General features: G+C 34.9%; 1 protein-coding gene across 1 annotated transcript in view; it reads right to left on the reverse strand.

The window, feature by feature from the left end:
• PIAS1 (protein inhibitor of activated STAT 1) overlaps positions 1-14,793 on the reverse strand; it is a 110,665-nt gene that overhangs the window by 13,210 nt on the left and 82,662 nt on the right. Inside the window, exon 8 of the mRNA XM_023654887.2 lies at positions 10,248-10,321. Within this exon, the coding sequence (XP_023510655.1) occupies positions 10,248-10,321 (74 nt within the window). The remainder of the gene's footprint in view (positions 1-10,247; positions 10,322-14,793) is intronic.

Here is a 14,793-nt window from a genome sequence, read left to right on the forward strand (position 1 = left end):
AAGTTTATGATAAAAATTTTCTGAAGCAATGTGTCTGTGTTCTGATTTAACACATACTGCATTTACTTTTCATCAATATGGCAGAAGATTAAACACATTTTCTGTGAAACATCTACAGGTTAAAAGTTATAGTATTTCTTCGGATATTAAACACAGTGACTATGGAAAGTCTACAGTCAACAGTTATTTACTCCCAAGCCACAGCTCACAGATGGGCGTTTGAGGGAAAGGGCCTTCAACCCCTTGAAATTATATGCAAAATTTTCTAAGTGTGTGCATTTTTCTGGAGAGAGTGCTTTCATGAAATTCTTAGTATAGTCCCTGATCCAAAAAAGTTAAGAACCACTTTACAAGGAATTTGGGAAAGGAAAAAAGAATGTGTTACTAAATACTGAGGGATACAGATATATGACATTTACTATCAATCTGAGCTCTGAACTAGAGCAGTTCACAGGTCAAAATGAAATGAATGGCAAGCATTCCCCATGATGTTTGGCATAATTGCCAAATGGCAGCTCTGAGAAGGAAGCCAGGTGTGTTCACCCTCTGTATTCTTCCCTCACTTGGCACCAACACAGGCAATTCAACAAATACCCCTGGACCTCTAGTATCTCCAGTATGTTATAAGACTTTCTCTTCCGGCCCTGCAAATGTTGCTTAAGCTGACACAGGTTGAGTCTGTCCTTTGAACAATAAAATCTGCTTCATTTGGTCCCTGAACTGCTAGCTTTGGTACAAGGCAGAGAAGCTGCCCAGAGACCTGCCATATCACGACCTCCTTCGGTGAAGGACACCTCATACACTGCAGCTGGATTACCGCTGTGGGGTCCCCAGAGGCCACAATGGCCATAAACTATAGAAGTTATCTACTTTGAATAACCACATTACTTGCTAAAATACCAGGAAAAGATTTTCCACATATTTGCAAGCTTGAAAAATATAAAGGCTTGAAAAGGATATGAGTTAAATGAAGAAAAGATTCTTGGAAGAATTTCAGGGAAATGTGCAATTTTCTAGTCTACCAAGGAAATTAACTGTCATTTGGGGCCCCAAATTATTGTTCTGGTATCAATGATTTACTGCGCCTCTAGGAAAAGAACTTAACCTTTCTGCGTCTCTTTTTCTATCTCTAAAGTAACACTGTTTCCTTCTTACTTCAACAGGATGTAGTGATGAAGAATAAAAAAGGACCCAGAATGTGTGATAAACTCATGAGAAGGGAGTAATGCAAGTTTACAGTATCAGAAGTATGGACAGCGAGGACGCAGAGAAAACTGGTAGATTCCTTCTCTGCTCCCAACTTTACCACGCATATGACTATACTATTTATTTATGTGTGTGTCTCCTCCTACTAGAAATACATCAGACTCATCTCCTTATCCTCGGCACTTGGAAATATACAGCAGGAAGATGGTCCTATGTACTGATAAGGCTTTGGCAGGCACATGGAGGAGTTCCAGGAAGCAGCATTCATGGACTTTGTGTAGGATGTATGCAACACTTTACGAGGCAGCCCTGAGTATGAATTCTGGAGTTAGACTACCTAGGTTTGAATCCTGACCCCACCACTTACTGTGTGAATCTTGAATGTCATTAAGTCTCTCTGAGCCTCAGTTTTGTAAAATGGGGATAAAAATGTCATCTACATCATAAAATTTTGGGGGTTACATTATATTTATTGCATAGTGCCTGACAGATAGTAAGTGCTCAATATATGTCACCCGTTATTAATTAAAATACAGAAACGTATTTGCTTCAAATCATTTTGTAAGGTAACAGGAGACCCATCCAAACCCCAGCTCAGTCATTCTTTTCTATGCTCACACAGGATTAAACAACTTCACCACTCCCTTCTACACTTCTGTTCAATTTTTATGATTTGATTTACTTAAGTACCTGATGAAAATGCAAAAAAGAACAAACTAGCTCTTCTAACAGAAAAATCATCTATTTACCATTAACCAAGACATGCTGCATTAGTTCAGAAACATTTTCCAAATAACGATCTGGTTGAAGGTGCTAAATTAAATTTTTGTGTCTTAAGTCAGATCCTAACTTACTTGTGAAGTGCAAATTCCTCGTAAGCAGGTATTTTTGTTACTGCCTTAATACTGTAGAGAAATCATAGACTAAAAATCCTAGACAAATACAGTAATAGTAGACAAGTTTCATGTACTACAGAACTAGTAAGCTACTTCTGATAGTTTAAAACAATGGATAAGGAGATAAGAAATAAAGATTGTTTCAGACTCTAAGCCATAGGCCGTAAATGTCTACTCTGGAAAGCAGTTATTCTCTAACACGCTTTATCTCACATATCTTCATCCCTATAATCCCCAGCTGTCAGTCCATCTTTCTGGGGAGAGAGCAACTCTTAAGCCCTTATGATCAGCCACACTGACAAGTTTCCCAACAGAGTTTTTAAGGAACACTGCTACATGAATGGCACAGGAAGACATTTATAAATGGGTATAAGAAAGGAAAAGTTCACTTTCAAATGCATTATTATTAGCTGTCACACAAATGCCTTGCTTCAAAGATTCATAAAGTATTATATGATAATTATCCTCATATTCCTGGATTTTAAAAACAATCATGAAATTCTAAATACTTATCTACAAATGGAGACTGATTTCTCTAACTTGCTATCAGAAGAGAAGCTGAGTTTTGAACATCTGCATCTTGTAATTAGAAATTCCCCTTTTCCCTTTATAGGACACAGTGGTTATCTGCATCATTTGCAAATAAACACTGTGAAAACAACTCCCAAACAAGTTTTCTAATGCCATTAACCTTACTATAACATAATACTGCTGTATTAGTTAACTGATAATGCTGAGAGAGAGGAGAAAATGCCCTACTTAGATACAAATTTAAATCAGCTTATATCAAAAGGATCCTAAAAAAGTCAATAAAATATGTATTTTTCCTTGTAAAAAGAAAGAAATAGTGTGATATTAAGAATAATTTCAGGGGGCCAGCCCAGTGGTACAGCAGTTAACTTTGCACGTTCCGCTTCTTGGCGGCCCGGGGTTTGCCGGTTCGGATCCCAGGTACGGACATGGCACCCCCTGGCAAAAAGCCATGCTGTGGTAGGTGTCCCACGTATAAAGTAGGGTAAGATGGGCACGGATGTTAGCTCAGGGCGAGTCTTCCTCAGCAAAAAGAGGAGGATTGGCAGTAGTTAGCTCAGGGCTAATCTTCCTCAAAAAAAACCCCCCAAAAAAACAAAAGAATAATTTCACAACTTTTTCTTTGTCATCATCATAAATAAGTTTCCAACAAGTTTTTTTTTTTTTCTTTATCAACTCCAAGTCATTGTATTTTAATTTATAGGTCTGGTGAGCATTTCACAAAGTAGGTTCTTAAACATTCTTCTACTCTGTTTTTTTTTTTTTAAAGATTGGCCCTGAGCTAACATCTGTTGCCAATCTTCCTCTTCTTTTCTTCTTCTCCCCAAAACTCCTTGGTACATAGTTGTATATTCTAGTTGTAGGTTCTTCTGGTTGTGCTATGTGGGACGCCGCCTCAGCATGGCTTGATAAGCGGTGCCATGTCTGTGCCCAGGATCCGAACTGGAGAAAACCCTGGGCTACAGAAGCGGAGTGGCGAACTTAACCACTTGGCCACAGGGCCGGCCCCCTTCTACCTCTATTTTTAATAAATGGGAACTAAACATTTCCCAAGGAGCAAAAACATTTTTAATTATTTTCCTTGCCTTTAGCTAAATGGCACACAAACAACAGAAACTCATTTATTTTGAGCTGTGTATATCACAAGGGCAATTCAAATGCACAGTCAGACACCATATTTACATATTTCAAAGGGAACAAATCTCTTTTATTATTCTACAAATTTGATATATAGATGAGTTGTCATTACTAAGTTTTACTTTTTAGAGTAAAAACATACCTAAAATATATTACTTTACTGTTCTAGAATAACTGTAAAGGGATTGTTCCTTTAGCCAAACAGAAAACAATAAAAGTACTATAATTACGGATTATATCTATAGTTGTTTTTCTGTAATCTGAATTTTGAAAGCTGATGTCAATTTAAAATAAACTGCTAAAACTACTGAAACTAAAAAGAGAGCAGCAGGGGAATATGGAAAGAAAAATTAAAAGCTGGCCCACTAAATTAAGAGGTACAAGGAGTAAAATATGATTAACATTTTCTAATAATACAGAGAAGATCACCTGCACTATAAAACTCAAAACTAGTTCTATAAATAGTCAACATTTATATTGTAGTGTTTATTTATATGAACGTTTCATCTAAATGTTAAATGATGTAAACATCATATATATTAGCACAACTATAAACACTTTTAAAATAAGACTGCAGCAAAACAAGACTTCTTCCAGTGATTTAAATGGAAAATGAAGCTTATGCACTTTTCTAAATTTCTCATATTCTCTGAACCCATGTTTCATAATGGAATGGGGTAGCAAGTAATCCTTCCCCTCCCACATGGTGGCATGTGGAGGGGAAGGTGGATAAACCAGGATTTTGGGGAAAGAGGGTAGGATAAATACATAGCCTTTTCTTTTAATCTTTGCCTTCTTCCCACTCTCTACTTACCTGGTCTGTGAACCATTTTTCTCAATGTTAAAAATACTACCTTCCTTTAAACCATAATCAGTTACAACGTTTACCTGGTTACTTAAGAATCTACCTTCCCCCTACCCTGGCCAATATTTTTTATTGTGGTAAAAAACACATAACATTAAATTTACCACCTTAACCATTTTTAAGTGTGAAATTGAGTAGCGTTCAGTATATTCACATTGTTGTTCAAGAGATCTCTAGAACTTTTTTGTTATGAAACACTGAAACTCTATACTCACTAAACACTAATTTCCCCACCCCCTTGGTAACCTCTATTTCTACTTTCTGTTTCTATGATTTTGACTACTTTAGATGCTTCACACGAGTATAATCATACAGCATTTATGCTTTTGTGACTGGCTTATTTTGCTTATCATAATGTTCTTGAGGTTCATCTATGCTGTAGCATATGACAGGATTTCCTTCCTTTTTTAATACTGCATAATATTCCATTGTATGTATATACCACATTTTCTTTATGCATTCATCTGTTCATTGACATCTGGGTTACTTCCACCTCTTGGCTATTGTGACTAATGTTGTGATGAACATAGGTGTGCAAATTATCCCTTCAAGATCCTGCTTTGACTTCTTCTGGATATATACCCAGAGGGGGAATTGCTGGATCATATGGTAATTCTATTTTTTATTTTTTGAGGGACCCCCCATACTGTTTTCCATAAAGGCTACAGCATTTTACATTCCCCCCAATAGTAGGCGAGGATTCCAGTGTTTCCACATCCTCACCAACCCGTGCTATCTCTGGTTCTTTTGATAGTGGCCATCCTGAGAAGGTGTGAAATGATAGCTCACGTGGTTTTAATTTACCTTTCCTTAATAATCAGTGAAGTTGAACATCATTTTGTGTGCTTGTTGGCCATTTGTGTATCTTCTTTGGAGAAATGTCTATTCAAGTCCTTTGCCCATTTTTTAATCAAGTTGTTTGGTTCTTTATTGTTGAGTTATAGAAGTTCCTTATATATTCTGGATTTTAACCCCTTATCAGATATATGATTTGCAATTATTTCCTCCCGTTCTATAGGTTGCCTTTTCATTCTGCTGATTGTTTTGACATGTAGAAGTTTTTAAGTTTGGTGTAGTCCCATTTGTCTATTTTTCCTTTTGTTGCCTGTGCTTTTGGTGTCATATCCAAGAAATCATTGCCAAATTCAACTGAAGCTTTTTCCCTACATTTTTTTCTAGGAGTTTAATAGTTTAAGGTCTTACTTTTTAGGTCTTTCATCCATTTTGAGTTAATTTTTGCACATGGTGTAAAGGGTCCAACTTCATTATTCTGCACGTGAACATCCAGTTTTACCAACACCACTTGTTGAAGAGACTGTCTTTTCCCCATTGCGCAGTCCTGGCACCCTTGTTGAAAGTCATTTGGCCATATATGCAAGAGTTTCTTTCTGGCATCTCTATTCTGTTCCATCGGTCTATATTGTCTGTCTTTATGTCAGTCCCACACTGTCTTAATTACTGTGGCTTAGCAGAATGTTTTGAAATCAAGGTGTATGAGGCCTCAAACTGTCTTCACTAAAAGAGTGTTTTGGCTATTTGAGGTCCCTTGAGATTCCAGAGCAATTTTAGGATTCTTTTTTTCTATTTCTACAAAAAATGCCATTGGGCTTTTGATAGGGATCTCACTGAATCCGTAGATCACTTTGGGTAGTAGTGACATACATGGGTACGGGATGTCTTTCCATTTATTTCTATCCTCTGAATTCTCTTAGTAATGTTTTGTAGTTTCCAATGTACAAGGCTTCCCTCTTCTTGGTTAAGTTTATTCCTAAATATTTTATCCTTTCTGATGCAATTGTTTGCTTAACTTCCTTTTCAGATTAGTCATTGTTAGCATATAGAAATGTAAGAAATTTTTGACCATTGATTTTGTATCCTGCAACTTTGCTGAATTCGCTGATTAGTTCTAACAGTTTTTGTGGAATCTTTAGGGTCTTCTACATAAAAGATCATGTTATCTGCAAACGCAGATCATTTTACTTCTTCCTCTACAATTTATATGTCTTATTTCTTTTTCTTGTCTAATTGCTCTGACTAGAACTTCCAGTACTATGTTGAATAATAGTGGTGAGAGTGGGCATCTTTGCCTCGTTCCTGATCTTAGAGGAAGAGCCTTCAGTCTTTACACATTGAGTATGATATTCGCTGCTGTCTTTTCATATATGGCTTTTATTATGATGAGAAGCTTCCTTCTAATCCTAGTTTTTATCATAAAAGGGTGCTGAATTTTGTCAAATGCTTTTTCTTTTTTTTTTTTAAAGATTTTATTTTTTCCTTTTTCTCCCCAAAGCCCCCCGGTACATAGTTGTATATTCTTCGTTGTGGGTCCTTCTAGTTGTGGCATGTGGGACGCTGCCTCAGCGTGGTTTGATGAGCAGTGCCATGTCCACACCCAGGATTCGAACCAACGAAACACTGGGCCACCTGAGGCGGAGTGCGCAAACTTAACCACTCGGCCATGGGGCCAGCCTCAAATGCTTTTTCTGCATTGAGACAATCATGTGGTTTTGTCCTTCATTTTGTTAATGTGGTATATCATATTGATTATCATATGCTGAAACATCCTTACACTCCAGCTATAAATTCCACTTGGTCATGTTGTATGATCCTTTAATGTGCTGGTGAATTCAGTTTACTAGTATTTTGTTTAAAGTTCTGGTATCAATATTCATCAGAGATATTGGTATGCAATTTTTTTTCTTTTTTCTTGTGTCTTTGGCTGGTTTTTGGATCAGGGTAATGCTGGCCTCACAGAATGAGTTTGCAAGTATTCCTTCTTCAATTCACTGGAAGGGTTTGAAAAGGATTGGTATTAACTCTTCTTTAAATGTTTGGTAGGATTCTCCAATGAAGCCATGAGGCCCTGGGCTTTTCGATTGCAGCTTCAACCTCCTCACTAGTTATAGGTTTGTTCAGATTTCTCATTTCTTCATGTTCAGTCTTGGTAAGTTGTGTATTTCTAGGAATTTATCCATTTCTTCTAGGTTATCCAATTTGTTGGCATATAATTTTTCACAGTAGTCTCCTATAATCCTTTTTATTTCTGTGGCATCAGTTGTAATGTCTCCCTTTTCAGTTCTAATTTTAGCTATTTGAATCTTCCTTCTTTTTTTCTTAGTCTAGCTAAGAAGTTGTCAATTTTGATCTTTTCAAAAAAACCAACTCTTGGTCTCACTGATGTTTTTTTTTCTATTCTCTCTTCCATTTATCTCTGCTATAATCTTTATTATTTCTTTCCTTCTGCTGACTTTGTATTTTGTTTTTCTTTCTCCAGTTTTTTGAGGAGTAAGGTTATTGATTTGAGATCTTTCTTTTTTAATGTAAGCATTTACTACTATAAACTTCCCTCTTCCTACTGCTTTTGCTGCATGCCCTAAGTTTTGGTATATTGTGTTTTCATTTATCTCCAGATATTTTCTAAATTCCCTTGTGATTTCTTCTTTGACCCATCGATTGTTTTAAGAGCGTGTTGTTTAATTTCCACATATTTGTGGATTTTCCTGTTTTGCTCCTAATATTGATTTCCAGCTTCATCCCACTGCGATCAGAGAAGATACTTGGTATGATTTTCATCATAAAGTTGTTAAGACTTGTTTTGTGGCCTAACGTGTAGTCTATCTTGGAGAATGTTGTGTGTCTACTTGAGAAGAATGTGTCATCTGCTGTTGTTCCCTATTCTGTATATGTCTATCAGGCCCAAATGGTCTATAGTGTTGTTTAAGTCCTCTGCTTTCTTCTGTCTGGTTGTTCTATCCATAAGTGAAAGTGGGGTATCTAACTCTCCTATTGTTATTGTGTTGCTATCTATTTCTCCCTTCAGTTCCGTAAATGATTGCATCATATATTTGGGAAAGAATTTTTAATAATAATGTAAAAAGCCTGGAGTCAAAATATTTTCCCTAAGAAAAAGACTGGCTATAGTAAGGAATAAAAAGATAGATATATACAAAATGACGGAATTTGGTGGTTTTTATTAAATTCATTGTATTTTTTCAGCAATTTACAAAAGTCTAATAAGTAACAGGAGGTCCCATAGCAATTACAAAACAAAAAAAGTTTTTTTAAAAGAGCTACATAAAGTACAGCATTATAAACTAATTCATGAGCTACAGACTTTCATATTGTGTTTGAGGTTTTATAAAGTACAAAATACTAAGATGTTGGACAAATAACATTTAATTTCTGTTTAAATCCTTTGTTTCTTTAAGAACAGAACTTCGAGACCCAACTTAGATTCGTAGGATATCAATATTAAAAGCTTTCAATATCAGGCCTGCCTGAACAATACAGGCAAATCGGAAAACAGCTGTGTCCTCTTATTCTTCATATACTCTCTCCAATTTAGATATGATTAACTTGATTAATTATAGAACAAAAGGTAATCAAAACATCAAAGTAATTTACTCTTAGTTTTTCACATATTTTTGTATGAAAGCCACATTCAATTACTACTACTACTACCACTACTACTACTACTAGGGGACCTAACATCAAACTACTTAAGAAATAAACCTGAACAGTACATTTTTTGGAAACTTTCTCACTACAAGTTTAATCACTTGGGATGTCTTAGGCCTTGTATTTATTTTGATAAATGGCAAATGATTGCTTTTGACCTCATTTTCTGGTTTAAAAATATTTCTAGGTTATTTTTTAATTTTTTTTTTTTAAAGATTTTACTTGTCGTTTTTCTCCTCAAAGCCCCCTGGTACATAGTTGTGTATTTTTAGTTGTGGGTCCTTCTAGCTGTGGCATGTGGGATGCCGCCTTAGCATGGCTTGATGAGCAGTACCATACCCATGCCTAGGATCTGAACGGGGAAAATCCTGGGCCAGCAAAGCGGAGCACATGAACTTAACCACTCAGCCACGCGGCCAGCCCGTAGGTTATTTTTATATGCCGAACCAATTCAATTATTCAGGTTAAATACCATACTTTTCAATTGGTGGATTCTTATAATGTATTCGTCATTGGCAAAATGGTTAAACTGAATGTGCAGGTAATCATGGTCAGATTTTTATTCAGAAGGATGCTACTTTAAAAAGGGACATTTTTATAGGGGCCAGCCTTGTGGCCTAGTGGTTAAGTTTGGCACGCTTTACTTCAGTGGCCTGGGTTCACAGGTTTGGATCCTGGGCACAGACCTACACCACTCATCAGCCATGCTGTGGCAGTAACCCACTTATAAAATAGAGGAAGACTGGCACAGATGTTAGCTGAGGGACAATCTTCTACTAGCAAAAAAAGAGTAAGATTGGCAACAGATGTTAGCTCAGGGCTAACCTTTCTCAGCAAAAAAAAAAAAAAAAAGTAATTTTTATAAATACATGGAGTTAATGAACATTTCGTATTTGGAGATTTTACACTTGAATCTGATAGTCCTTAATCACACAAGCAATACTTAAATATACCTTTCTAAGAATAGAAAATTTTTATAGACTTACAAATTCGTTTAGATTCCAAATTCTATGATTAAATAATGCTTTTCTACTTTTCGAAAAGATGGGCATATTTCAAAAGTAAACAGAACTTCTCAAATACTGGAAATACTTAATAAAAGGACAAAATGTATGTTCAATCTTCTGGAAAGCAAGTTATTAGTTAAGACTTACTGGACATAGTAGAGAAACTCTTAGGCTGGTTGTAGCTATTTCACTGTCTGGATCCGCAGTCAATTTCTCTTTAACTGACATTCATTGAAGAGAAAACAAACAAACAGAACAAGTTTATTAAAGATACATCACTGATGCAACATAAGAAAAAGAATAAGGAACTTAAACTGAGAAACGTTAAAAAAAAGGAGCTAAAAAATAATCTGCTCTTTATAACCTTAATAATAAAAAAAAATTTAAAAAAATAATCTGCTCAATTATTTTCCAATCAATTGGAAGATAAAAACAATTATATGGTTTATAATTTCTACAATAAGGAAGGAAGGAAAACAACTGACTGACTACATTTCCTGTAAGTTTCCTATTTCTCACCCAAGGAACAGAAACTATACTGCAGTAACATACAGGAAATTTCTATAGCAAGTTGACATATTCAACTGATGGCAGACTTTTTTTTAATAACTCTTAGATACTGGATAAAGATTTTCTTTCTTTTAAAATATGGCTAATATTATTTTAAAAGAAATTAAATAGCAACTACAAAACTAACACACAATTTTTTCCTAAGCTCAGATAATAAACAAAACACTCATTGTAAGATACATTAATTCTAATTTCAAATTATGAAAAGAAAAAAGTTCAACTGCTTTTTTACATATAATTATTTGAGTTTTACATTTATTTATCCATAAACTAATTATGCTACCTTTGGCAAGTAAATCCTCCTCTCTGAGTTTAACTTTACACTAGATAGCCACTAAGTCTTTTCAGTTCAAACTTCCTATGGTTCTTAAGAGAGGAGATACTTGGAATTTTACTTTTAATGACTATTCTGTTACTCTCTGTCAGTCTAATAAATCAAGGACCTTTATACCTATCTGGAATCCTGAGTATCTGTCACTTTTGAAAACTTCAATTTAGAACTTCAATTAAACTTCAACACAGAAGTAAGACTGGAAATGCCTAAATGTAATATTCCAATAATTTTAGAAATTGTTCCACAAGCAGGCCAAGTGGAGTGATTGTGTACATAGTCAATCACTGAATTTCAGAGCTGTGGCACAACTAAGTATGTTAACATATAGTAAAGAAAATGAGGGGAAAAGTACTCAGATAAGGAAGAATGATTTCAGAGTAGACATCTGTTATGCTAACAACCATTTATAAGAATTAAGAATACTGCCTTTATTAAACATGGTGATCATACAGTCTGAATTTTTTGAGATGGTCCAAATCTTAGACATTCTATCCAACTGTCTCTATAAATTAGTGGATCTCAACTAAGATGCACAGCAGAACTACCTATAGAGCTTTTTAACTTATAACTGCCCCTGAATCAGAATGGAGAAGAGGGACACCAATGGGTTGTTTTTTAAAAGCTCCAGATGTGATTCTAATGCCAGACTAAAAAGTCATTTCATGGCTGGGGAATTCCAAGTTTTAGAAATCTATATAACTCATAGGCTGCCTCTCACACCTGAAAAGGCATAAAACCCCTAGGTTTTAGTTTGGAAAATACAGTTATCACATCACTTATGCTACTTACTATCATATGCAAATTATGAAAAGTATGCCTTTGGCTATTATAGATCCAATCCTAGTCAATCCTTTCTTATAAAGAAACACTTAACAAACAGTATCTTTTTAAAGGTAACAAATAATTGCCATGCAAATACGTAAATAGAATTCTAATGTGATTACAAACCATTCTGCACGACTTCACCAACCAGCCCTCCAGCACCCACCATACACACCACAACGGGAACGGTAACTGACTTTGGGTTTGGTCTATTTAAACTTCCACTTAAATGAAGCAATACTATAAATCATAATATCAGCCTTATGCAGAACAAAGATCAGTGTTTAGTAAGTTCAAAAGAAACTGAAACAGGAGAGGCAACCTGAGTTAGTGGTTAAATTAGGTTAGAATTCGGCCTCAGACAAGTCATTTAACCTCTCTTTGCCTCAGTTTCATCATCCTGTAAATGGGAATAACAATACTTCATAGCACTGTTTTAAGGATTAAATTAGTTAACATATCTCAAATGCTTTAAAATAATTTAACATTATACTCAAGAAACATTAGCTATTGCTACTTAAAATAAAATATGATTTGTATTTTTACTTTCGGAGGTGGGAGAATTTCCTGAAATTATTTTAGAATCAGTTTGTCAATTCCTATTTTTAAAAAAGGCTTTGCCTTTCATCTTTGCCATTATAGACTCAATCTTAATCCTTTCATGTAAAGATACTTTTAAAGAACCTACCAGGATCTTGATTGGATTAAATTTAATCTATAGATCAATTTGGAGAGAACTGAGGAATTGACATCTCTCCAATAACAGTATTGAGTGTTCTGATCCATTAACATGGTTTATCTCTCCATTATTCAAGTCTTATTTTAACTTCTCTCAGCAATGTTTTGCAGTTTTCATCATACAAATCTTGAACATATTTTGTGCAATGTATCCCTAAGTATTTCACATTTTTGGATGCTACACTAAATTCTTGTTTTTCAAATTTCAATTTCCAGTTGTTCACTGCTAATGGAAACACAATTGATTTTTATAAATTGGTGGTGTAATTCTACAACCTTGCTAAATTCACATATTAGCTCGAGCAAAGTTTTATAGATTCTTTGGGATTTTTTTCTACAGACAATGAGGTCATCTTCAAATAAAGACAACAATTATTTATTCATTTCTAATCTGTATGCCTCTTTTTTCTTGCCTTATTGTGCTGGCTAGGGTCTCAAGGGCAATGCTGAATAGAATTATTAAGAGCAGATATTCTTGCCTTGTTCCCAGTCTTGTGGGTGAAGCATTCAATTTTTCATCATTAACTATGATATTAGCTAACAGCTTTTTATAAATACACTTTATTACACTGAGGTAGTTTCCTTCTCTTTCTATTTTGCTGAGAGCTTTATCATCAATGAATGCTGAATTTGACCAAATGCTTCTTCTGCATCTATGGAGATGATGACATGATTTTTTCTTTTTTTAGTTTGTTGAGAAGGTAAATTATACTGATTGATTTCAAAAGTTGTATCAACCTAATATTCCTGGAATAAACTCGATTTGGTCACTATGTATTTTTTTATACACCAGACTTAGAATTATTTGACTCAGTCAAAACAATTCCAGGAAAACAAACAAACAAACAAAAAATCAAAGTTGGAGGATTCTACCTGATTTCAAGACTTACTATGAAGCTTTAGTAATCAAGACTGTAGTACTGGCATAAGGATAGACATATATGTCAATGGAAAATAACAGAGTCCAGAAATAGATTCATACATCTGTTGTCAACTGGTTTTTGCAAAAGTGCCAAGGTAATCAAATGGAGAAAAAGATAGTCTTTTCAACAAATGCTGTGGAACAACTGGGTATCTATATGGGGAGAAAATAAACCTCTAACCTTACTGTGCATCATACACAAAAATTTACTTAAAGTGAACTTAAGACCTAAAACTAACAGCTCAAACAATAAAACTTCTAGAAAAAAAAAGTTTGTAATCTTGGGTTAGGCAAGGATTTCATACAAAAAGCACAAACTATAAAGAGAAATGGGCAAGATATTTGAACAGACGTCATCAGAGACGCTATAAGGATGGCAAATAAACGCATGAAAAGGTGCTTAACATCGTTTGTTATTAGGAATGCAAATTAAAACCACAATGAGATACCACCACATATTGACCAAAAATAGCTAAAATCAAAGCAGCTTGACAATACCAAGTGCCAGTAAGGAAGAGGAACAACTCAAAATCTCATACATTGTTGGTGGGAATGCAAAAATGGTATATGTACTCTACAAGACACTGCCAATCTGTTTTCCATACACTTATCATGTGACCCAGTGATCCCAGTCCTAAATATCTACCCAAGAGAAATGAAAACACGTGCCCACAAAACTGGGATATTCACATGCAAAATGTAAATGTTTTAGCAGCTTTATTCATGATAGCACAAAACTAGAAACAGTCTAAATGTCCATCAACTGATAAATGGATAAATAAATTATAGTACACATAAAATGGAAAACTACTCAATAACAAAGAGGAACAAACTACATCGATGAACCTCAAAAGCATTATATGAAGTGAAAGAAGCTAGACAAAAAGGCAACCTGCTATAGGATTTCAAATATTTGACATCCTGGAAAAGACCAAACTACAGAGTCAGAAATCACATCAATGGTTACAGGAATTAGGGGTAAGGGGATGAGATGGACTGCAAAGGGCCACAGGGGAACTTTCTGGGGTGAAGGATGTTCTATATTTTGATCATGGCAGATTATTTATATACATCTATCAAACTGTACACTTGAAAAGATGAATTTTTACTGCTTATAAACTATACTTCAATAAACATAACAAAGAAAGAAAGAAGGGGCAGAATTACTATGTTAAATTTAATCACAAGAAAGTATGGAGGAAAAATAAAGTACTTATCCTTTGTGGGCAAGGAAGTAAAAAATAAAAACAACATACTATTCATCCTGCTGCATCAACTGACACATGGGAAGTTAAAGTTTTCTCGTA

This window comes from Equus caballus, chromosome 1 (genome assembly GCF_041296265.1).
Source record: "Equus caballus isolate H_3958 breed thoroughbred chromosome 1, TB-T2T, whole genome shotgun sequence".
In the NCBI taxonomy this organism is placed as follows: Eukaryota; Metazoa; Chordata; class Mammalia; order Perissodactyla; family Equidae; genus Equus; species Equus caballus.